Source organism: Mycteria americana, chromosome 4 (assembly GCF_035582795.1).
Source record: "Mycteria americana isolate JAX WOST 10 ecotype Jacksonville Zoo and Gardens chromosome 4, USCA_MyAme_1.0, whole genome shotgun sequence".
NCBI classification, from domain to species: Eukaryota; Metazoa; Chordata; class Aves; order Ciconiiformes; family Ciconiidae; genus Mycteria; species Mycteria americana.
In genome coordinates this window covers 85,850,283-85,874,888 of record NC_134368.1, presented here as the reverse complement: position 1 = coordinate 85,874,888, position 24,606 = coordinate 85,850,283, and the positions used below count along the sequence as shown (strand labels likewise).

General features: G+C 36.6%; 1 protein-coding gene across 5 annotated transcripts in view; it reads right to left on the bottom strand.

Annotated features, from left to right (window-relative positions):
* Window positions 1-464: 464 nt before the first annotated feature.
* The window catches only part of PRDM5 (PR/SET domain 5), a 94,647-nt gene continuing 70,505 nt past the window's right edge, over window positions 465-24,606 (bottom strand). For 3 of the 5 annotated variants that reach the window (XM_075501163.1, XM_075501165.1, XM_075501164.1), the window contains exons 14-16: window positions 22,461-22,546; window positions 8,156-8,260; window positions 465-2,799 (exon numbers count right to left, since the gene is read on the bottom strand). In XM_075501163.1, the coding sequence (XP_075357278.1) occupies window positions 2,635-2,799; window positions 8,156-8,260; window positions 22,461-22,546 (356 nt within the window). In that variant the 3' untranslated portion in view covers window positions 465-2,634. Of the gene's footprint in view, window positions 2,800-8,155; window positions 8,261-20,032; window positions 20,115-22,460; window positions 22,547-24,606 lie in introns of all 5 variants that reach the window. The other 2 variants (XR_012775659.1, XM_075501166.1) reach the window with 2 other exon arrangements.

Genomic DNA, 24,606 nt, shown 5'->3' with positions numbered 1-24,606 from the left:
AAGTATATGCATTGCAACAGGAAACTGAATGCACTAAAATATTCAGGTGTCACAGAATAATTATATTTCATGAAACATCAACCATGCAAGTTTGCCTTCAAAACTAATACTGCAAAAAACTACTAAAATTATAGGAAAATAAGTTCTGTATTTAATTAACATTAAAAAGAGCATAACAGTGATTACGTAACACCATAGAGGTTACAACATAACACAAAATTACATAACACATACATGTAGTGATACGCTTTTCTGTCACACACCAGTGTAACACCTAAGTACTTGTTCCACGCTGAAAGGATACATTACAGAACAACATTATATGAAATTGGGTTCTCCACATGTAGGTCTTCTCCAGGATCCTCTCCATACGAATTTACATCAGCAAAACTGCTGTGGCCTATTTTATACAATTACATTATGGTCTGGTTACATTATACAATTACATATGACATATTACATATGTCTGTTGCTTTACTATGCTTTATTCTTTTTTCAATTCAGATCAGCCTAGGGGACACTGGATTCCAATTTCAAATCTGCAGATACAGCTAAAGGTTACCCCTTTGCCTGCAGAAACCTTGCAGGTGGCTCATTCAAGCCTAACTAGTCATATGTAACTTGAGTCAAGGACTTTTGAAATAAACAGGAAGACATCACTTAGAAGTTTTCTATAATGCTGAAAACAGTGACAGTTCCTGCTTGTCCCTCATCAACTTTATTAGAATTGCAAGCAGTAAGTGATCTGGTTTCGTTAAGAAAGGGAACCTGGAAACTTGAGTGTACAACTTCCTTGTAAATGGGAAGGACACCTGTAAACTTGTTAGTTTGTCATCACAGAGCGTTATAGGCTTCCAAAAGAAAAGAAAGGAGGTTGAAGACAAACAGTCTCATAACAAAACAGGAGGCTTCCTAGAAAAAACTAAGACCCTCTGATATAGAACCTGTAATTGTAATTACCCGCTATTAGCGGCATGCCTTCTTCAGCTCCTGAGAAAAACACAAAGTGTCTTCTGCTTATTTTCTGGAGAGAAGTAATGGCTTTGGAAAAGATTACTGTTGGGATCCAGTGCTGGGTCTCAAAACCGAACATGTAATGTACAGATATCCATGCAGAAGAATGGGATCCAAACTATTAGTAGAGAAGGAAGGAAGTGTTAATCACTAAATATATCAACATCTTCTATTGCTAGCTATTTCCATTGATAGCAATACTACTATTGCTATTTCTTTTTTGTTATTCTGAATAGAAAAATCTACAATGTGATAAACAGATTTGAGTAGAGTCTACCACGAGATAAAGAATTATGCTGTTCATTTCAGCATAATTGTCCCCACTGCAGTTCAGAAAGAAGCTGAATTCTTTTCCCATGAAAACTAGAAGCAAGATGTCCCAATGCAAGCTCATTTTACAAAACACTGACAGGTCCAAAATGAATATGAACAGTTTACTAATGACAGAGCCTTAATATTAACTGCTGGTAACTCAGGAATTTCACATGCATCACCCTCTGAAGTTACAGTTTTACTGTCCTTGTAGACAAAAATTTCTTGGTTATCTAGCTGTAGTACAAGAGGGCTTGTGGGAACTCTTTTCTAGAGTTTTACTGCAGTAAACAACTCAATCTGATAACGTGAAGAATTTGATTGTTACTTAGTTGTAAAGCAGTATTTTTCCCAGTGCTCATTAACAGAATTAAGAAAACAAAGGTAGTTAAGCGGGATGAAGAAATCCAGGGCATCTGATTCAGCAGGAAGAAACACTCTGGGAACCAGCTGTTCACCAGGAAATCAAATACATGTTAACTAGGCAACTGTAGCTGCTCAAACCACTCTGTTAAGATGCCTTTTCACTTGCCTTGCCCGTCACAATGGTGAGTATGAATATCGTACTTAAACTAAATTGCTCGAAGTTTTCACTTCAGTCTTGTTTCATGTAACCAGAAGAAATGCATCCTCCTCAATGCTCATACAGAAATACTTAACGTGACAGATTTGCACAGTTTCTGTATCCATACATTTTGGCATCTCAAGAACAAATTCAAGTTAGTGAGTTTCATCTAGTAATGAGAAAGCTGTAAATAAAATGAGACAAAATCATGTTACAACAAAATGCAGAATTAAGATCTGAATAAAATATGCCTGGATGCGACCAGCAGTTAATTAGAATCACAAATTCCACGTGGTTTCAAATTAAAGAATTTTAATGGAGTCTTGAAGCTTAGATACAGAAATACAGTTGCAGACAGCCAAGGGTTCAGTTCCAAATGTCCAGGATTTCCAGGTAATGCTACCAATATCTAAGTTTCTAAGGCTGTAATTGAGAAGGTGAAGTTTGCTTAAAGCTTTTTTGTTGTTGTTTTCTTTTTCTTTTAAATGAGGATAAAATTTTCCCAAAGTTCTTTTATCTTCAACTTTTTATTTTCAAGTTATGTTTTACTTCAGGTGAATGTCTGTCTTTGGTTTTTATCCTACTATTATATTAAAAAAAAAAAGTGGGAAAAATAACATGTGAACACATTACAGTTGTTTCTCCTGACTACGCTTACTAGTCAGGTGAGAAGTCTGGAGTTTGTACACGTACAAATGGAGCACTTTGGAATGGGAGATCCATTCTTCTCACACACACCATAATTAGCTGTCAGTTTCACCATGGACATTTTCCATGTGCACTTTGAGGTAGTCATTTCTTGTAAACTTCTTGTGGCAAAGCTGGCATTCTGCCATCGGTCGATTGGGGTTGTGAGTCAGCTTGTGTCGGATCAGCATTTTCTTCAGGCTGAAGGACAGATCACAAACCTAAGGCAGTGAAGACAAGACAAAGACAAAAGAAGTCTTAAAACTTCAAGCATGCATAATGCTCCTTATGTTACATCACTGAGGCCACAGCCACACATACCTGCAATACTTAATAAATGAGCTGGTCTTTGGAAGAATGACTCCTTCAGAGAGCACCTTAAAGATTATTAATCTGTCTGGTGTCTTTCAATGTCATACATTAACAGTGGTACCACAGACACGGGGTGTGGGGGAGAAGAAAAAAAGACCCAGTCTTCAAAATATCAACACACTGAGGTGTCCCAGTTACACTGTGGTTTTGGTTTTGTTTTTTAAAAAGCTATTATTCTATCTGGGATGAAGCAAAAATTATGGCAAAACATCACGAGCTTCTGTCAGTTTGACCGCAAATGAAATATTTCCTTCCTGACCTCCAGAATTACATCTGCAGGTTCCTAAAAAATCAGTTCAAATTGCTCAGTTACAAGGAGGGAGGAGTGAGAAAAAAGAGGCTCTGAAGACTGCAAGAAAGGTTAATAATTATTATAGAGGAAACCTCATTGTTCCTGTCTCCTCTGCCTGGCCAAGAAAACAAGACATCTAGCAAATGAAGGTGCAATTCCTTTGCTATATTATCTGGTGTGCTGCTTCCCTTCCCTTCAGTCCAGTTCATTCTGTCATTTGCATAAATGGATAGATGGATGAGGGAGTCTGCCATGCTAAAACCATCACTTCTTATAAAAATTCCTGTACTGAAGTCAAAATGAAAGGTTAAGAACAAGTTCAGCCAAGAGAAGTTAGAATGAAAAGTTAAGAACCTGTAGGCGAGACATCAGGTCAATTGAAATCATGCAGTTATTTTGTCACATTCACCTTCCATCCAGGTACATATTGTATGCATGAATTTAAAAAAAAAAAAAATGGAAAGCATGCTCCTGATTTGACAAATGAAATAAGCAAGAGTCATACAATTAAGTAAGAATGAACATCCACAGGCAGAAGAAACTCAGGGAACCCAGCACAATCCCTCTTTAGGAAAATGAAGTTTTAAATTTATATTGGTATCAAACTAGTAATGAAAATGCTGAATGATCACTGACTCCTTTCGAAACCAAGACAGACAAAGAGATCTGACTATCCCAGCAGATAATCTTGACCCGCAATAGATGTCTTTTATGCCAATTAAGGCAAAACCATACAATGACCATAAAAAGGGCAACTGCCAGAGGCCAGTTTTGTACCCAAAATAATTTTTCCCCAGACAAGAAGACTGTATGTGCTGTTGCAATGGAACATTTTTGAATTTATGACATGACGTAATACCAAGGACTTTTATACAGCAACTGTAACTCTCCAACTTTTTTCCCCAAATGTATAATTACCTCTTTCAGACCCAAGCAACAGTCACCCTTTTGTTAAACGACAGTGCATGTCATTTACAGCATCCACTGGTCCGGTCTTAATATTGCTTTTGCCAAGTACCATTTTCTATTCCTCTTCCACAGAACACACTAAGTGAACTCATAACATTTATCTAATCATAACCATTATGCTTGCTCGCAAGTCTCAACATGTTAAAAGTATCATATACTTGTAAACACAACGTGTTTCTTGGAAGCCAGGAAGCCAATCAAGGATATACACACATACAAGACACATATGTGTTCTGTGTATCTTACACACGCCTCTTCATTTTTAAAGTAAACAGCTTATAACAGTCTTAAAGTACATTTTTTTCATTTGTAATGCTCCTGTAACAACTAGTATAATGTGTCCTGCAGTTCCTTCAAGGTTCTAGCATGTTCCGCTACCTAACTTCTTCAAAAAGAACATGGAATGCACAGGATCATTACATAAAGATATGATACATCTTGTGCTGTGCTTACGCATAAAAGTTTTGGGTTTTTTTTAAGAGTTTGCTTCGTATTTCAATTTTATAAGCCAGACTGACATTTTATAGATTTACAGCCATGCTTGCTAATGTGCACTTGAACCCTAATCAATCTCTTCAAAATGATCAAAGTTTTGATCGAGTAGGGAGGATGGAAAAGACTGACATTTGAAAGTAAGTGTAGGGTCAACTAAAGGCAGAGTGGAGGGAAATACTGTACTAGAAAGAAACCAGGACAGGCAGTACCTGACCTTTCTGCCCCCAAAGAATAATCTGTTGTCTCTGAGGCAACTGCAGTTCAATTGGCCTTCCAGAAAAATACAGGCTGGTCTTCAGAGGACAGAAATCTAATATACTAGGAAAAAAACCCCACATTTTGTATTTCTGTATTTCAGTTATTTTCACTTTCCTATGTAATATATACTAGAATTTTCACCCTAAAATGGGAATATTCAATTTCCACTATTATCAGTGGGATGTGAGAGCTTTGAGTCATTAACAGTCAGTTCTGAAAAATCTTTTTTTGACTGATAAGACACAGAAATAGCCACACAAATAAACTGTAGCACCTTCACCAAACAGGGTACAAGGATTACGTTTACATGTAGCACAATCCTGTACTGTAATGTCTGTTCCATATGCCTGAGACAGAGGAGAGTGAGCAAGGAAGAGAAAACATGGCTTTTATTTCTGATTCTGGAAAAAAAATTCTATTTAAAGCAAAAATGCAGTCCAAAAAAATTGGTAAGTAATAGTTTATATTGGGTGGGGAGAGGTGTGTTGTCAAGTGAAGCCTATTCTTGAGCCCATAAAATACACATTTTTTTTCAATAGCCAAAAGTTTTCTTTCTTCAGTTCTTTGGCACTGAAGGCAATTCCTGTTCATAAATGCTAATGATACTACGAAACAAAGAAAATTCTGTCAGCAAATGTTAATATGTTATTTGGAAGAAAGAGCTGAATAGTTTTCTATGACTGTTTCTAATGCCAGGTAGGAAACAAGACCAAAACCCTCAATCCTCTTAAGACTTTCATCTTTCATTGTGGCTTCATGTATGATTACATCTATGAGTATGCTAATCATTGAAAAAATAGCCTGTTTTTCACCTTTAAAGGATTCTTAGTAGGTCTGGACATTGGACTTACGGACTTTTCCAATTACTTTAATGAGTAAGGGCATGCCAATAGTATGCCTTCACCCCTTAAAACATGCAATGAAAATGGGGGAAAAAAATCCAGAAAATAGTAACAAAAATAAGTATGAATACGGGAAGTTGTCATGCAAAGTGTTGGACAGAGAAACAACTTCAGAGAAGTTGACTAAGAAGGAACATGGCACATGTACAGAAAGCAATGAATGGATTAGCTATTAACCCTTTCTGTTAAGGAAAGAACTAAAGGACAGTTATTGAAATTCCGTTGCAGTAGCCTGACACACTCTCCCCTCCCCAAAAATCTCTTTCCACAGTTAAGAATTTGTGGAAGTTGCCGCCATAAGTTACCACTCCAGTCATTACAAGAAAAATAATGAGAACATGTACGGCTAACTTCCGCAGGATAAAAAACTGTAAGTGAGAATATTTGAGTGTAAAAAGCAATCTTTACTGGGGAGCCAACAATAAATGTCTCCCATAGGTACATTTTTCTGTAACTGTCCACTACTGGTTATCCTGTAACTTCTGCTGAAACATCTGGTAACATGCAACGTGCGAGACAGCTCTGGAGGAGTGGTCTGCTCTGGGTGACATTTACTGTGTCCCCAGCGCCTGCCGAAGAGGAGTCCTGATGGAATAAGGCGTAACTATCGAAAACAAAACTTTCAACACTCTCCAAGTGTGCATTAAGCAGCAGACCATGGTAAGGACCTGGGCAACTGAAGAGTGTATGAATGAATAGTGGAGGCAACTGCTGTTTATGACCAAACCCTGAAAAGTCAGCAATCTCTGCAATGTGCAGCTAGCAAAAGACTAGTGCTAAAGAATAATCTTGGTGAAACGTGGCAGAAATTTAAAGTATTAAAAAAATCTCCAGTAAATGAAGGTACATAAAAATTCTCAGAGAAGGACTAGGACTAGACACAGATTACAGCTGTTTCTAGAAATACTATGATTTGGGAAAATACAGTTCTATCTAATTAATGAGGAAAACTGAAGGAATAGCTGAAGCAGGAAAGTGTGTTTTCATACAGCTCCTATTTTCAATTAAAGAAAAAAGAATAAAATATAACCACCACCCCAAACTGGTCTGAAAAAGCACACTGTGAATCCAAGACCAGTGAATCTTGGATCCACAGTGTGGGAAAATTGCATTTACACTGCAAGCTAGCCAACAGCTGATAAACAGTAGAGCAATCTGAAACCTGAAAAAGTTATTGACAATGATTTGGAATTAGAGAAATCCTCAAGGTACTAGAGCCAGGCTGAGATTAACCCAAAAGAATACAGCAAATCTCCTGACTTGTAGACATCAGCAAAATATTGTAGCTGAAATTTTTCATTAAATTAATAAATTTTATTCTCAATTAAATGTCACCACATTATTTATTAAAAGCCAGATCAATTAACAGACCCTTGCGACTTTCACACCAAGTGGTTATTCTAATTTTGCATGTAATTTTAGAAATTTGTGAACAAATTTACAACTGTTCAGACTGAGCCATCCGGGATATAACTGAAAGCTGGCGGTTCCCTTGTGACTAGTTCGTTAAGAGCTAGTACCACAAAACAAAGCACCTATAATAATTCTATACCCTGTTCTGATGCCCTTCTCTAAATCTTCAAACACCAACTTAAATTCTCGCATTTGATAATTCTGAAAAACATTCTTTTCCAACAGTTTCTGCACATTCAGCCTCCCCACCTACCTTCCAAAAGCTGAGATGCGTTGTATACAGGATGGGGTATGCTGAATGAAAGGTACTTGACAGTGATCTATGAACTGTAATATGATATGCTGCATTTCAGTGCTGCAAGCATACACAGCATCCATGATTTCTTCATTGGACAATTAAAAAAACACAGCTATGAGCAAATGTTGAAAATATCAGACCAGATTTCACTAAACAGAAATTGGAAATTCTGAATTCGTATTTGTGTCATTCAACAACATCAGAAGCATTCAAATTCCGTGTAATGAATTAAATGCCTTTTCCTGTATAAGCTAATCTCCAACTATTAAACTGTCATACAATTTATACGGGAACCCAACCAGCATGAATTTGTAACTTGCAACATCCAAATTGCATTAATAATGGTGAAAATAACCCTTAAGGGATCCAAAACCATAAAATAAAAGGGTGTGCAACGCTCTTGGCAACTGAAGAGGGTACATAAAGTTCCCTGAATGGTCTTTCATTAGTTAGGCAATCAAAGACCATATGAAGTATAACTTTATGCCACAGCCAATAGGTGCAAGGCCGTAGTCTCGCTGCAATTAAGTCCTGCTGCTGCACTGAAGTCAAGAAGACAAAGGGATAGACCAACTCACATCACACTGAAACGGCTTCTCTCCGGTGTGGGTTCTCATGTGCTCATCTAGGCCTCGCTTTTGACTGAAAGCCTTGTTACACTCTGAACATTGGTACGGCTTTTCCTGTATGAAATGACAACAGTGAGTGAAAGTGAGTGAAAGTGAGTCAAGACAGAGCCCAAGTCATTAAAGGAGTGGAATTCCATGCTGGATGGTGCAAGTTTTATATTCTCTCTAAGGGATTACAGTCAGTGAAAACAACAGAAAATGACTTTCAAATTATTAAGTGAAAGCTGGGAAAGCTGTGGCCTGACAGTTTCCACTTCAACACCCACTTATGAATTAATTATCTGTTCCAGTCTTTCAAACCCAGCCATTTTGGGAGTCTGTTTTTCGTAACGTGAAAGGTACAGAAACGTAAAATTCCAATGTACTTTCCTTTATCCTCCACAAAAGCTTAAAGCATAAAGACAAGTAAGATGTCTATAAAAACCTCAGGTTTGTTAGCATGTTTCCAGGCAGGGGAAGAGGTGAGGGGACAAAGTGGAGGTACAAGGAAAGCTTGTGGTAGAGAAAAAACTTATTGTGAAAAGTGGTGACAGAAGGTTAATCACATATTCATTGCAGAATCTCAAAAGAAGTGCAGATGGCAACCAAGCCATCTGTATTTTTATTAGAACTATTGGTTAGCAGCTACTGTAACACATGATGTTATAAAAGTTGCAAGCTCACTGACATCAAATAATTAGAGATATGTATGGAAAACCACTTTTTATAATGATTTTCCTCTTTGAAGTTCTTCTTTAATATAGAAACTTTTATATAAGGTGTAATTCCTCCTTTATTCTGCTGAAGTTACAAAAGATCTGTATGGAAAACAACATTTAAATAAATTAATTAAATGTAAAAGTTACTATTATGGCACTGCACATTGCCTCACTAAAATTTTGATGCTCTAGAGGCATCTTTATTTTGAATCAAACAATTATACTTATTTTACTCTCATCCTACTTTTTTCTGTGGTCCCTCATTCTGTATGCTTAAGTTCTAAAGATGGGTATTTTAGGCAACAAAGTAAACATTTTTTACTAAATTAGACTGAAAACAAAGAGTGAAAAATCAATAGGCAATAAAAATGCTAAGACCATGAATTAACAAGTAATAGGCAGTCTTTTGGTCTTAATGGTCTTTTGGGAAATAACGTGGGATCCAAGGATAAGTGAGAAGGAACAACTCAGGTTAGGTGTTGAAGCTACAAAGTGAAGAAATTCTCTGGTTATTGAATTCCTATTCTGAGTACGTAGGGGACAATCAGGTCTCCATATATTGCTGAATCCTGCCAGGTACTCAGCATAAACCGTACAAGTAACACAATGGACTATAAATCAGTGCTGTTGTGGGTAGGTCCCAAGCTCTCTCTTTAGGGCAGCTCTTTGCAAGTACAGAGACCTCATTGGGGGTGAAGACTGGGTTCTTCATTTTGCTCCAGTTGCGATGGACTACCCTCCCATAAGGTTTCCTAGAAAAGGCAGCGTCATAGACAGAAACATCTCAACTTTTAGTGGCAGGAATCCTCCAGCTCACCAAAACCAGGTCATAAGCTGTGTACATAGGGAAAAGCATTTCTCCAGCAATTTCAATTTCAGATATGAGTAAATCATGAGATAAATAAACGTACATTTCAGTATGATGCAAGACAAATCCTTCTACTGACACAGACTGAGTACACGGTGCCCAGCTGCATAGAATCAAACTGGCCTAAAGGGAAGCCACTAATGAGCTTTTCTGTGCAAGATCCTCCTTATACATGTTTATCATCTTTGTGTTTCTTCATCATTATCTTAATTTTGTAATTTCCATTATTCTTCAGTATAGAGTAAAACATAACAAATTACCTAAAAAAGATCTGAGCTGATCTTAAAAAAAAAAAATCATCACCTAGCCCAAAAACTTCATGTCACGGGGAATTTTGCTAGACTGACTAAAGACTTCATGGAGCAGGTCTGTAATTTTTAAGGAAATGTACGAATAAGCCATATGAAAAGCAGGTTTCTGCAACACCCCCTTAATTGGTTTTGCATTGTGGTTAACATAAACCACATTTTCTGTGAGTTCTCTGAAAACAGCCTTTCTCTGTGTAGGTTGTTCCACAGAAAGTGCAAAGTAAAGTATATGATGTGTACATCTTAAACACCTATGAAAACATTCATTACTGCAAACTGTACCAGGCGTACTTGCTCCCTTTTTATCATCTTGCTCTTCAGATATCTGAAGAGTTAACTCGATTATGATTATCTTACTCATTTCAGAGTTAAATGGACTTCAGGATTCCATTTTGGAGAAAGAGCCATTATAAACTCTGGGAAGCTGAAGTCACAAACCTGGGCTGTAATATCTTCCCCAAGGTTATGTTTGGCTATTTGTATTATTCTCTATGGCAAAAAAGGGTGTATCTAACCATCCCCTTGGCATTTGTATTCAAATTCACATATGTAGTGCATGAAACGCATCCAAAGCTGTCTTTGATCTAATTTTAGATTCCTTACATCTGTATATTCCAGTGACTTCAGCAGACAAAATTCTGATTCACCCCAGCCCCTTTCTCCCCTCTCTCCACTAAGCTAAGCTGCCCTTCATTCACATTTGTGTCCATTTCAGTAAAATCAGTAGTGTTGTCCAGAGCAAAACTCAGCCCTAAGTTTCTCTTCAGAGAAAAAGACTTTTTTTGTCGGTTTCGAAGAAGGCATCATTCTCAGAGACTAATTTCTTCAAAGCAAAACATTCTGTGCTTTTCCTTTTCTCTCTCCCCCTTCTTCCCCTCATATCAAATTTCCATTGCACAATACTTGGAGAAGGCAACATTTGTAACACGGAAAAGATGATGTTGGCTTGGCATAACCACCGCTGCTCTAGACGTGAATAGGAAAAAAAAAAAAGATAAAAAACCACAGCAATAAGTCTGAAAGAAAGTTAATGGACAATAGGGACCAATGATGAGATTAGAAGAAAGTTGGACAAATTTAAAACATCAAGCAAAGGAAAAAACCTGCTAACTGTCAACAAAACAGGAGGTCATTGGGAAGATCATATAAGTCTGACTTCAGAGGAGTTAGCAACTGCTAGTACTATAAATCTACCCTCTGTTCAAAAAGCATCTGCCAGGCCATGACTACGGTGGCAGCAAAGCCAAAGGATTACATGTGTTTTGTTTTATTGATGATAGAAATGAGGAAGGGAGCAGGGAGAGTGAGACAGGATGTAGCTGATACTGCAGTGATTTAATATTACATTTTTAAGTATACCAGGTATAAATAGACATATGTAGATCAGGATTTATAACCTTCCTGCCTCTAAACAAAGAAAGGCCAAGGAGAGCCCAAATAGGACTTGGTATTCTGGAAGATGCTTCGCTCCAAGACTGGTATGCTAACTTAGAAGCTCCCATCTCTGATGATTTTCACTTCACTACATTAAAACTGAGAGGAATTCAACATTTTGACAACTATGGCAAATACAACAGTGTCTGCGATACACACTTCATCTGTCTGTGGATAGCTGAATAATAAATAACTACCTTGGATTCTATGCAAATTGTGGTTTGTATTAGAAAGACATCAGAACATGACAAATTCTCAAGGCCATTTGACGCCACCTTTAACAGATTGATAGAACATGTGTACAGAGTATCCTGCAACCACAGCAGATGGAAATACTTAAATGAAGAATATTTGAACTGCTAACTGCTGCTGTAGTTGACTATCTCCCTTAAGAAATATAAATATATTATGTACATTAGCTTAGCGCTGGTGCATGTAGTTGTTTCAGTAAACCTGGTAAAATTGATTACACAGGTAAAACATGAATGACTTCAGTAGGAGCATCTCAAAATTACTTTTTAAATCTGAATTTAGAACTATTACATGAGCTTAACAGCAACAGGAAGAAAAACATAATCTAGACACTACTATACCCAAATAAATCATAGCTCAAGATTCAAATAAATGACAGTTAAGAACAGTTCTAGTAACTCTTTCCAAGGTGGCAGGAGCAAGCTAAAACTGCGCTGAACCCACACTCAGGAGACCTTATTCTTTGCTTTTTCGGTTAAATTCATTTACTACAGTGATTGCAGATCTATACTACTCAGAAAGAGAACTTGTTGACTACAGAAATTTTACTCAATAATCCTTTTAACACTTAGGTTTTAATTGACATACAGAGTATATTTAAAATCCCAGAGCTATCTAGGATCTAATCTCTCATGCTCATTTTTTTTATATCCTACTGAATTCAGCAGATTTACTTCTGATTTACTTCAGAGATTCACATATTGCACGTTTCTTCTTGTAGATCACATTCATACGTCTAAGCACACATTCAAATTACTAGCATCTTGGGGTAAGACATACTGACCACGTTAAGTTTCACATGACTATCAACTTGCTGGATCTACATTTTCTACATGCTGAAAACTGAACATTCAGAGAAGTTCAGAGAAACAAGGAAAAACATATCAGATCTTATATTACTTGTAAACATTTAAACGTAATCTTGTATTACATGTAAACATTTACACTTGTGACATGAGTGTGAAAATTGCCAGACATGAATAATGGCAATGATACAGGACCAAAAAAAAAAAAAACCCAACCACAAAACAAAACAAAAATCAACCTTTTTCTTCTCTGGAGACATACCAAATTGAGATCTGTATAACAGACAAATCTGGAGACAAACATGACATATTTTGGAAATATGAGCAGTAAGGCCCAGTACGTACATGAAGATTCTTGGTAAAACCTGAATACGCCTGAAAAAGTCTCAACCTAAACTCCTTGGGAAACAGTGGGTATGGAACTTTTTTGGGTGATATTTATCCTTACAACAGGAAACACAGAGCTAAAGAAAAATATCAGCTGGTATTTTTGATAGCAAAATATTTTAAAATACGTAGATCATCCTTTAGTTCACCTAATTTTTTTTATTCTTGTTTTTAGTTGCTTTCATTATTCTAAAACAAAGAGCTTTCCTTTGCTCCCAAAGAGAAAGTCTTATAATGCCTACACATGAGATGTAGATACAGTAACTCTGCTTTCAAACCTTACATGGAGAATTTGAATATATTTCTGTTACTCAATAGATATCATTTGCTGCTACACGTATTTGCATTATCACCTGAACACAGGGTTAGTAAAAAAATTGTTTTGAAAAAAAAAAAATCAGCAAGAATGGAAAAACGTGGCCTAGAATGAACAAACATGACCAGCCAGACAACATTAAAATACACTCGTCAGGCTTGCAGCTAGCAAGAGCTGACCTCTCAAACAGAATCCTGGAAATCCTATAGCTTTGCTAACCTGAAAAAGCAGAAAAGACAGTGGTGTTATCTTCTTACAAACCAGGAGGACAGTGACAGTGACAAATACAGACTTCAGGAAGCATTACCTAAAGGGTACCTTAGGCATTGAGGGAACAAAGTTAAGTTTAAGACACTTGCATATTTCACATAAATCCTTTGCTTTGTGTTTTAAACCTTTTCCTCATAGCGGTAACACTTTGTTTCAATTATCACTAACTGTTAATGTTGATGTGTTCCTCAAACCAATGCTCAGGAGCTCTTCAGCCAGTTGTACACAGCATGTATCAAAAGACGGTGACCAGAACAGGTCAAAAACCTGTCAAAAACTCCATCTGAATGTGAACTGAAGGCTCAGGGCTACAATAGCCCGAAAAGCATGATCTCAGGGGCCTGGAAAAGAGTTCAACCACAGGCAGCCCAACACAGGTTCATGATGTATACCCATAAGCAACCCGCAACCTACATTGCAGCCTCGCTAACAGCACACTTCTATCAAAAGGTGAGCAGAACAGCGATGAGCGAGTAACAGAAGTCCTAGAGAATCAGAGAGATCTTTCTGCTTGGTCTAGAAACCCCCCACAGATAGTGTCAGACCATGCTGAGGGCCAAGTGAGTCGTTCTTTACAGGAAAACCTGTTAGCAGCTGCGGCAACAGACCTTTAAACCTCAGCAAATTCCAGTGTCAATGCCCAGGTTTTTTTTACATTTAAGAGCGATGGGTAGTTTCACTACCAATGAAGTGGTGACATGCAATGTATTGCTCAATTCTTTTTAAAAGACCAGATTTCATCTTAATTGAAGGGCTGGGAATTGAGGTATAGTGCAGTAAGAAAGACAGTAAAGTGCCTACTGAAACAAGGGTGGCTTATGTAGCTGATGTTTAGTTACATTTCAGCCCTAAAAAAGAGACTACGTTGATTAATGTCAGGAAAAAACCATCAGTGATACTTTCTGCTAGGTCATCACCACTAGCAACACATCCCCCGTTGAGAAGAGAGGCTAAGTCACTTAAGATCACAGATGGTGCGAGTTAATGGAGTCCAGTTTTGTATTTAAGTGTGAAAAATGTGCAAGAACGAACAAGATGCTCTCAGTAACTGGAAGGTTTTTGGAAGTGATAGCAAGTGGCTCACCCACAGACAGAGGCCTACTTAAAATATCAGACTTGCATTAAATTACTAAAGTAATGTTGACACAGGAAGACAAAGGCTGATGAGAATTTACAACTCTACAGAAGTAGCAGGGATTTGAATCTTATAATGATTAAAACTCAATAAACAATCACTTTACAAGTAAACATTTCCTCACTTGAGAAGTAAAATCCTTTAAAAAATATTTCCAATAACTAGAACAGGCACAGAAACTTTCCTGTTGAAACAATTGTGAAAGGATTTTCGCAAATTTAAACAGTCACTTTTATTAGAAGTGACTGGTGTTTTTGTTAGAAAAGTTCTCAATTAATTCAGTTTGGGGGGTTTTGAAAAAAAATCTGAAATTCTTGCAATGACATTTGTAATGAAAATAAAAACATGCATCTTCACTGAAATGCCTGCCAGAAGAGAAAAGGTATATTTGTTCAAAAGCTCTAGTATATGCAATTAGCTGGACTTTACCATTAACTTCCCATTTTCCACAGTAGTTCTGCCTTTTTGCTACCTACAATCCATAAAGTTTTTGTCTGTTTGTTTTAAACCACTGAAGTAATTTCTGCCCCTAAGATTTAGGGAAGGAGGGTTTATTTTATCAGCCATTACGAAAATTCAATAGATGTTGATCTGCTCTTGGAAAAAGAACAGTATCAATATAAAAAAATACATTTTCACTCTATGAGGAAAAGATGATGATCAGTCAACATTACATAAAAAGAGCGTGAAAATATAGGTGCAGTGGGATTCAAACCTTCTATATTCTGTATACAAACACAGATTCCACAGGCCAGGAAACCACAGCACTGGCAAAGTCATCATCCTCAGACAGATGTTTGGGAACTCACTCATGTCTCACCAACAGGGAAATAGAGAGAAAATCTAATATTGAAAAAAATTCAAAATTCAATCAACACCTCATATGATTTCATTACACACTGTCATGTGCATAGAAGACTATATTTAGTACCCCATGTAATTTTTTTTTTTTTTTGGCAATAGCGTGGTATGCAGTTTCTAGAACACATGACCTTTTTTAAAACTTTCTTAAGCCCAAATATTTTCTGGAAAATACAGAACAAGTGAAATTATGTCACAATTGTCAATATTGTTCTTCCGTTTTTATTTTTTTATTATTATTTTAATATTCTTCTGGGTTAAAAAAAGAATAGAGGGGGCTGTGTAAAGTTGCAAATGAGTGCCTTGGAAAGACTGTTCAACTCAGGACGTGGATGAGGACAGTTTTCTTCTTGTACTATCCCAGCAGCAAGCTGAAACACTGACTTGAAGAGAAAATCTCAACGGGAGATTGCCTAGCTTCCATACTTATCATGACTTGTACCTATTCCCATGAAATACATAAATAAAACTCAAAATTAACTCAAGGTTGGCTGACTCTCACACATACTGTGTCAGGCTTTTAGGCCTGAGCTTCTAAGGATATCTTTGCCCTGAAGTTACTTACATGACTGCAGCCCATGCAGACATATTCATAAAAGCTTCAGACTAATACTCTCAGCCACCACTAACAAACTAACTGGGAGATTAAGGAGTTCAAGAGTTGACTTCGAAACATATCTCATACTCAGGCCACTAGATCACACCAATCCTCGCAATTTTGAGGCTACACTGCTGACAGCATCCAAGCTGCCCAGCTTCAAATGAACAAGAAAGAATAGGAGACAAAGCTTCCTAAGCAGTATTGTCAGTACTGATAGATTGCAGTTGATGTTATGTAGTTTCTGGACGCTTAAGCTATTGACCAGTTCCATGCAACATATATAAATATATGTGTGTGTGTGTGTATACATATATATAAAAAAAACCCAACATGCTGGCCAAGCATTTCAAGTGTGGACAAGTAAAGTTAGTTGCAGAGTTACAAAAATATGCTTATCACTTAATTTGCTCTATTTCTTACAATATAATCTCTGAACATTAGGGGCTTTTTTAAACATACTTAAAAAGATTGATGAATTTTTAAATAGTAGGCACTTTTGCATGAAACAAAGAAATGTACCTACTAATACATTGTAATTTCTCTAATTTTTAAATATTACCTCAGAAACGTACGATGTGAGCATTACAGCCGGCAGCCTTCCAACCACCAGAAATCAGATTTTTAAACAAGCTATAAAAATTACATGTATCTGTTACACCTTCAAAGTATAAATATGAAACATTCAAACCAAGTGATGAAAAAGCATTTGCAAAAGGCTTCTACTCTTTCTGTTTTCCATCACTGCCATGTATTTAACTGAAACAAACTGTAATAAAACTACCATTTTCAGAAGTAATGAAAACACCAATTTGACATGACAATAACATTGGTCACCTATCAATGATCATATTTCCAAACATTAACAATTCTATTGCAGTAACATACAATCATTTCTCTACGGGTTTAAGCTCAAACTGTGTAACATTATATCAGGCACTGAATAAAGCCTTAGGAAAGAGCTGAAGTTTACTGTACTGTGAAGGTTGGAAGTATGCATGTAGTTCCTCAAAGCTGATATGGTCTGTAAGCTCATTTCATCAAGAACTTCAAGGAGTTCATCATTTATGTTTTCTTAGGCTGTTATTTTTCTTCTTATTACAAAACAAACAAACCAAAAAACACACACACACACAAAAATAAACCAAAAACCCAAACCATAAACCAAACATATCTACTTTCATAGAAACAAATCAGTACTCAGGTGACATTTTAATATTAGGTGGTTGGTATTTTCTTCTCCTTACATTGTCAGTAGGTGTTTTGGCTTACCTTCTCTGTTTACTCCAGAGTTTGAGCTGACACCTGTGGCCACCCAGGCTGTACTCAGTTTAGCAGCTGCCAGACCTTAATCAACTTTCTGCAATGATTTTTCCAGCAGCCTTCCCTAATCCACAAGATCAGGTTTGGCATTTAATCCCACTGGTAAAATATATCTAGATTTAATTTCTACAATGACATTTTCCTTGTTGAATGTCATATTACTACTTTTAAACTACTTCACAATTTTTCTGGCCAAAAGACCAGACTCTTTTTTCAAGATATTTACAAGAATAGCCCGTGAGGAAGGGTGCTATGATTATGTTTATTTCCACACTGCTAGGCTTAACTGATACAAAAATACGTTCTGGATTTATATATCTTGTTATTCATTCTTTGAATAATTATTTTGCATGTAATAATAAATTTCAAAATAAAATGTATGCATAGGAAAGGGTAAGAAAGGGAACAGCCAACATCTTTACAATCTTTTGAAAAGTCAACACATTGGATGCCTGAAAAGAGACATTTCAAGTGTGACTTCCTGGCTTTTCCTGTTCTTAGAACTGACAAAAATAAAGTTTGGCAAACACACTGTATTTTTTATTTCCCAGTCTTTAGTTTTGTCTTTGTTTAAATGTCCTAGGATCACAGAACAAGTTATAGTGAATTAGTATCATGCTGAGGAGTTTCAAGCTATTTCTGCACAGGTATAATCTTTCTTCACTGGAAGAGTTCTTACGTAGTACAGTTAGAATACATCTCATGTAGTGTTTATATTCAGATCAGGTCTGTGCTTTTGAAGCACACTTCCCAAATGTCCCCTGTTACTGTGCTTTGCTGAACACTTCCAAAATGTTTTGGACTGCATGACCTGGATTGCTTTTGGAAAAAATTAAACCAGAAGGTTTAATGCATTCCAGGGAGTGCTATTGTGCATCCAGTCCATAGGACCAGACTACACATAATCTGCAGTAAAATCCCTGAAACACATACAAGATAAACATCAGGTCCTCATCACCACTGTTTCACTTTACATACCTACTACTGCATTGTACTACTTGTTAATATACGCGTATTCTCTGATTTCTGGAATGAAGAATTAGACCACAACTACCCTGAGCACCAGAGAGGTGCTACAATGTGACTGCACACATTCACTTCAAAAAAGACTTAGACGTGAATAGCTCAGAATTTTTAGTTCAGCTTATATTGCTCTCAGTTAAAGATCTGAAATGCTCCAAGCTGGAAATTCAACTATCAGTACTCCATACAAATATGTTATGCTATCAGCCTTGTAAAGTAAACCATCTTAATATCCATAACTCTTAATCACCTCTACAAAACAGAGTAAAGAGAGTCTGACTCAATGAGCAAGAGTACTGGAGAATTCCCACCTTTTGCTCCAGCAAGTAGCATGTACCTGCTTGAGAATGAAATGGTAGGAAAGAGGAAAAGAGAGAACACCTCAGGCAGTAACGACAGACCTGCCTGGTTTTAAAGTTCTGCATCTCAGACGGTGCACAGATTTCACCTTTGCTAGCACCCCTTTGTTCAGAGAAACCTCAAGGCAGGTGATCTTGATATTATAAAACTATTATATAACCTACATACTAAACAGCTGTTTTCTCTACTAAAAGGGGGTTGGTTTGTTTGTTTCCTGGATAATATTTTTCTAGATTTTTTTTTTCTCTCAATACACTACTACGGTAAAAATAATGCATAAACACCACCAAACACACAAGGTTCAATTAAGTTTTTCAGTGTCTCTTAATGAGATCCCGAATGTCAGCCACTACATTCCTGACAAGCATAAACCTACTACAAACATTAAATCATCATATTCTTGCCAAGCACATGAGTGCTCTTGTAAATAATGACCTCTTTTCAATTTACCTCTCAGTATTTTCTCTCTCCCTCTTCCGTCTTACTCCTTCCAAATAACCAAACTCCCTTCACCACTCTGTTCTCTTTCACTTACGTCTGAATCACACCACCTAAAATACATATTCATTCCCCTATACCTGCGCTAATATGTACTCATCTGAACAATTAAACTACAGCTTATTATCCTACAGTACTGCATGGATAGTGTTCTGCAGAAGAACAGACTCAGCATAACCACTCCTTCTGACTCGAAAATCTGTGAAAGTTCATAATAAACTTTGCTTTCTGTTCCATTGTTTTTATTAATACTACTAGTCAACTTTTTCTTCCTCCTAAGACTTTAAAATTTTTAGCTATCTAGTTCTATTTAGGCATCGAATAAGGTGTTGAAGCGCAAGGAAGAGGGAAACTTAGGAGAAGCAAGGTTATAATAACAAACTTCAGTTTTCAAAATGAGCTAGTAATGTTAACATTATCAATACTGATTCTTATTACCTCAAAGCAAAAAAATATTTTTTGGGGATAAATGAATATATAATGCCATTCATATACAAATAAGCTTCACTATGAAGCTTTGGAATAGGAGTAGCATATAAACAGCATGACAGCAAAAAGAATCAAAACACCAAACCAAGATCTAAAAAAATCATGTTGTGCCTGAATATTTTAACTCTCTAGTATAACTGTAAAGATTTCCAGTAGTCTGCTTAGCACACACATACAGAAAAGAAAAACTGAAATATGACCTGTTCAGATCTAGATGATCGTGACATCTTAAGCATATGGAAACACTTGTATCGCATTTGGTGTGAACAGAGTTCTTTCTTTCTGTAAGGACGATATTTTGACCACATGATACAGCAGAACATTTTCTGAGACATTTTAAATCAAATTTTATTATGTTCTTAGTGCAATACAAAGTCTGTCTAATTACGACGTCTACTTGTATTAAAGAGAAATCTCCACTCTGTAAAATCTTTTTTCCTAACTCTTCCCTTTCCTATTAGCTAAATAACAAACATTGGTTGAATTGTTCCTCTGTCATTCATAAACAGTGTTTAAATTATTTTATTTTCTTTTTCCTCCTGTTTCAACATTAATGTGAAGTACTCAGTCTGTCTTTCAGTCCAATTTTATTGGAGCCAGCCTGCAAATTTCAAAGATTTTTTTTTTTTGCTTACATATAACAGAGGCAAAATATGATGATGTATGGGAATATATGTAAGCACCAAGCTACATAGAAGAGGTAGGAGCAAGCAGCCAAACAACAATAAAATAGCTCTACTAAGGTGCTTAATTATGTTCCAGAGCATAGCTAAGAGCAAGAAACATCCCAAGAAACTATGCTCAGCTAAAGAGCAACTATAAGTTTTCCATTCAGTGCAATTAAAAATGAAAAAGAAAATACTTTGAAATGACTTCTGGTTTTTTTAATTGTTAACATAATATATCCAAGTGCTTTATTATCTGCACTCTGTGGGTAATTAGGCCTGATGTATACAACTATCAAAAAAATACACAACTATCAAGAAAAAATGCACAGTTTTTCTCCACTGAAGTACTGCATTTTCTAAGACTGTAGGATATGCAGTCCTGCTGTAAATAACTGCTATCAGTTAATTTACAGCTTTTAAGCAATGCAAAATAATGTTTGTAAAGTTCTCTAACCTCACTCATGAGCATGCATTTTGGAAGAAATAATCACTTGGCATAAATCACTATAGTCAACTGAGATACATCATTACAGGCTCTAAAGGCCTATTCTTGTTTTCTCCTTTTTTTTTTTTTCTACAGAGGCTAGGGGGTTTGTTGTTTTTACTCAAACTGTATGACAAATCAGGAAAAAATTAAAATTGGCACTATTTCAGAGCTGGTCTTGTTTACCACTCCTCCACTCACAGTCATAGAGAACATATATGGTAATGAAATTTCTCCTGGTGCAAAAACAGTAATATGGGACAGTAACAACAGAAAAGATTTTATAGCACTTCTTAAAGTGATTTAACAGCTGGAAAGAAGGAGAAACAACTAACAACATGGGACTAGCCTGCTTCCAGTGAGCCACCAAGAAGCATTGCACAAACTACTGCTAACTTCTAAACTAGAGTTTGGGGTACACAAGCTAAAACTTTATCTAGGACCTCCAGTTAATACCCTCAAGACCTTAGTAGAATAGTAGAATATTAAACAAACAGTTTTGATCTCATCTTTACTTATTTAGAAAGCTATTCTGTGCGCACATTTGCATATGGAGACTACTAACTTAGCTATCACCCTCCCTATTACCTAATAGATAAAGAACTTTCTCAGTTTGGCCTCAAGGCTGCCTTGACTTCTGTAAACAGTAACAGCTCCCAAGGGATTACCAGTAAAAGCTACAGTTTACTTCTAACCTTTTGTTTGTTTTCTTATGGTGGATGGGGAGGCCAGAGGCAGGTAGTGTATGGAATGCTAGACCAGCTTAACTTCACCTAGAGATTTCCCTTTACTAAGGGAATTCATATCTGGCTGTTTGAAGACAGCTCTCCATCTCTCTGTTGGCTGAGTGGGGCCAAGATCTCACCTTTGTCCTCTAGTAAATATACATACATCACAAGACTTTTCCCCAAAACAGGGAACCTTTCTGCTAACTGAGACTCAAGGTTCAAAAATAATTTTGGAGACATCTGCAACTTACCTTTTATTTTGCCTTCAGTTAAATAAAAGTTAAATAAAGTCATTTTGCAGCTTAATATTTGTCATCAGTAAAGTACAGGCTCTACAAAAGCTCACAATGACTGGACTTGAAGGAGACAGTATGAATCAAAGCACTGGATATTGAAGTTTCAAGAATAGTGAAGCTTTTACAGAATGGTTTACTTAGTAAACAAACACAAACATTAATTTATATCTCTAAATAACCACAGGTTAAAGGAAGAAGTTAGTACTGCTATTGTTTCAACATATAAGAAATCAAACACAGAAAAAAAGAAGGTCAGTAAGGAAGTCATAATTAGAATTTAACAGTTAATGACTTAAATCTTTGCCTCTTATTTTAATAAGTATAAAAAATCTTGGTTGGTATAGCCTAATCTGTACACAAACAGTAATTATTTACTTTTCACCACACAATTCATAGACAATCCTCAAGCAGCCATAAAAGCTAAACTACACTTACCCTTGTGTGGGACTTACCCTTGTGTGGGTGCGAATATGCATCTTCAATCCATCATTCTTGCTGAAAGCTTTGTCACAGTAAGGACACTGGTAAGGACGCTCACCTGAAAACAAGAAAAGCATCAGAATCCATAAATACGGCCTCAGTATATGAAGGCCTTGCAGCACAGTTATTTGTCAAACAGAAGTACTTTTTTTTTCCTGGCCTTTTCCTCACTCAGTTCAAACAAGAAGAGATCTAAGCATTAGAAAAATTACAAATAAGGGTCCACCTGAGCAGGATGCAGGGCTAGATCAAAATATTACTCATTGCTACCTGGTTTTGTCCTAGCAATATATCACATAGAGAGCCGGGGGCGGGGGGGGGGGGGGGGGGGGGGAAGAACACACCTACTGCCCTTGCCCAAACCACATTCTATGGTGACTTACACATGGTCACTTTTATGGTTAGGCATTAACTGCTCCCAAGTATTTCTTCTATTTCACATCTGGCTGTTTTTAGAGCCCCCTGGGTGTCAGAATCCCAATGAAATATAAAATCTACTCTTTTTTAATGCTGTATCTGAACTAACTGTTACAAGCTAGTTAATCAAAAGTTTCTGCAATTTTTCTGTCGCAATTTATGATTGAAATGGAAGCAGAAGCATCTTAGCATCTCCCTTGCAGCATCCCTTATCTTAAAAGGTATTTAGTTTAATGCTCCATTGAACTGGTATCATTTAGCATCAATTTTCCCAAAGTCACATTAGTGTAATGTGGATACTGAGCTATTCAGATTCAAGGAGTGAAGAGTTTCTAAGCTAGCTCCATAATTTGGAAGAAGTGATAAAGCTTTATGATTCCCCAAAGGCATTTTAATTTTTAATTCTTTAGGCAATGCACTGGAATCTGACTCGATTGCCTCCTCTTTCTATACACAACACTTTAAGAGCAAAAGTCAGGTTGTTTCTAGTGCAAAAACACAGTTCAACAACCTAAGATACAAAAACTATTTTTATATTACCAAAATGGAATTGTTTCTACACAATCATAATGCTGAAGGTGTAACAAGCCTTTATTTGAAAATAAAAGTTAAGCAAAGCCTATTCTAAGTCAATGCACAGCTTTCCGCTCATGAAAGAATCTTTGCATGTATAGAGAGATTTAACATAGTCCAAATATCAAGCACTTATTAATACTCATACTCAAACCTGGAAAATAGGTAAGTAAGATTAACTACATTTTACAGTTTAAAAAAAAAAACAGACCTATTTCACTGATATGCCAAAGATCAGAGTGTAAGAGAGTGGCAGTAACAGAGATAGGGTTTAAAGCTCCACAGTCCCTAATAACAGGGATATTCATCTTGACTTGGAGAAAGGAAGCTTCATCCCTCTTCTCCTCTTTTCTCTGCATGAGGTGCTCCTCCATGATTGCTCAGAGGGAAGATACTGGATGTTTTCTTTCTTGGGAACGAGATGTCAAAAGATCACAAAAAGTATGTAACACAGACAGCTTACAGAAACAGCTCTTCAGAAGGACCGATTGTGAAGACAATACAGCTGACCAACTGACAGTCACTGTTGTACATAAAATCTCCATATAGTCACAGGTTGTGTAGAGATTTGTGGGCAGCTGAGATTAGATGATTATTTAAGTAAGGGGATAAAAAACCCAGCCTATTTAGTAGATAGACCATTCTGTTCTTTTCTGTCTTTTATTACTGTTTAGATAACTGTTAATGACAGCAGCAAAAAACTGTGTAGCAAAGTACTTGTGAAATAGAAATATTTTCTTCTCTTGTATTCTGCCACCTCTCAGAAAGCACAATTGTGTGAACTAGGCTTTTTTTTTTTAGGATGATGACAACAATTGCTGTGTTATAGCTGTGTTGTCATTGAACAGTTTGAAATATGATACTCTCTCTCATGACCCTTGATGTCTTTAATCCATGCCTCCGAAATTCAAACACTCCAACAGTTGTCAGTACTCAAGTATTTAATTAATTCAGCCGACATTTTTATGTTTTAGGGCTTTTGAATGTAGAAGTTAAAGCTTTCAGCAGTTTGTAAGCAGATGAGTGTTGACAGGTAGGAGTTGTACCCCTCCTCCCTCTCTCCGCCATCCCTAAGTCTCTTTAAAGAGAAATACTTTTGCTTTCAAAGGATGGGTTTGAGTTTGTCTG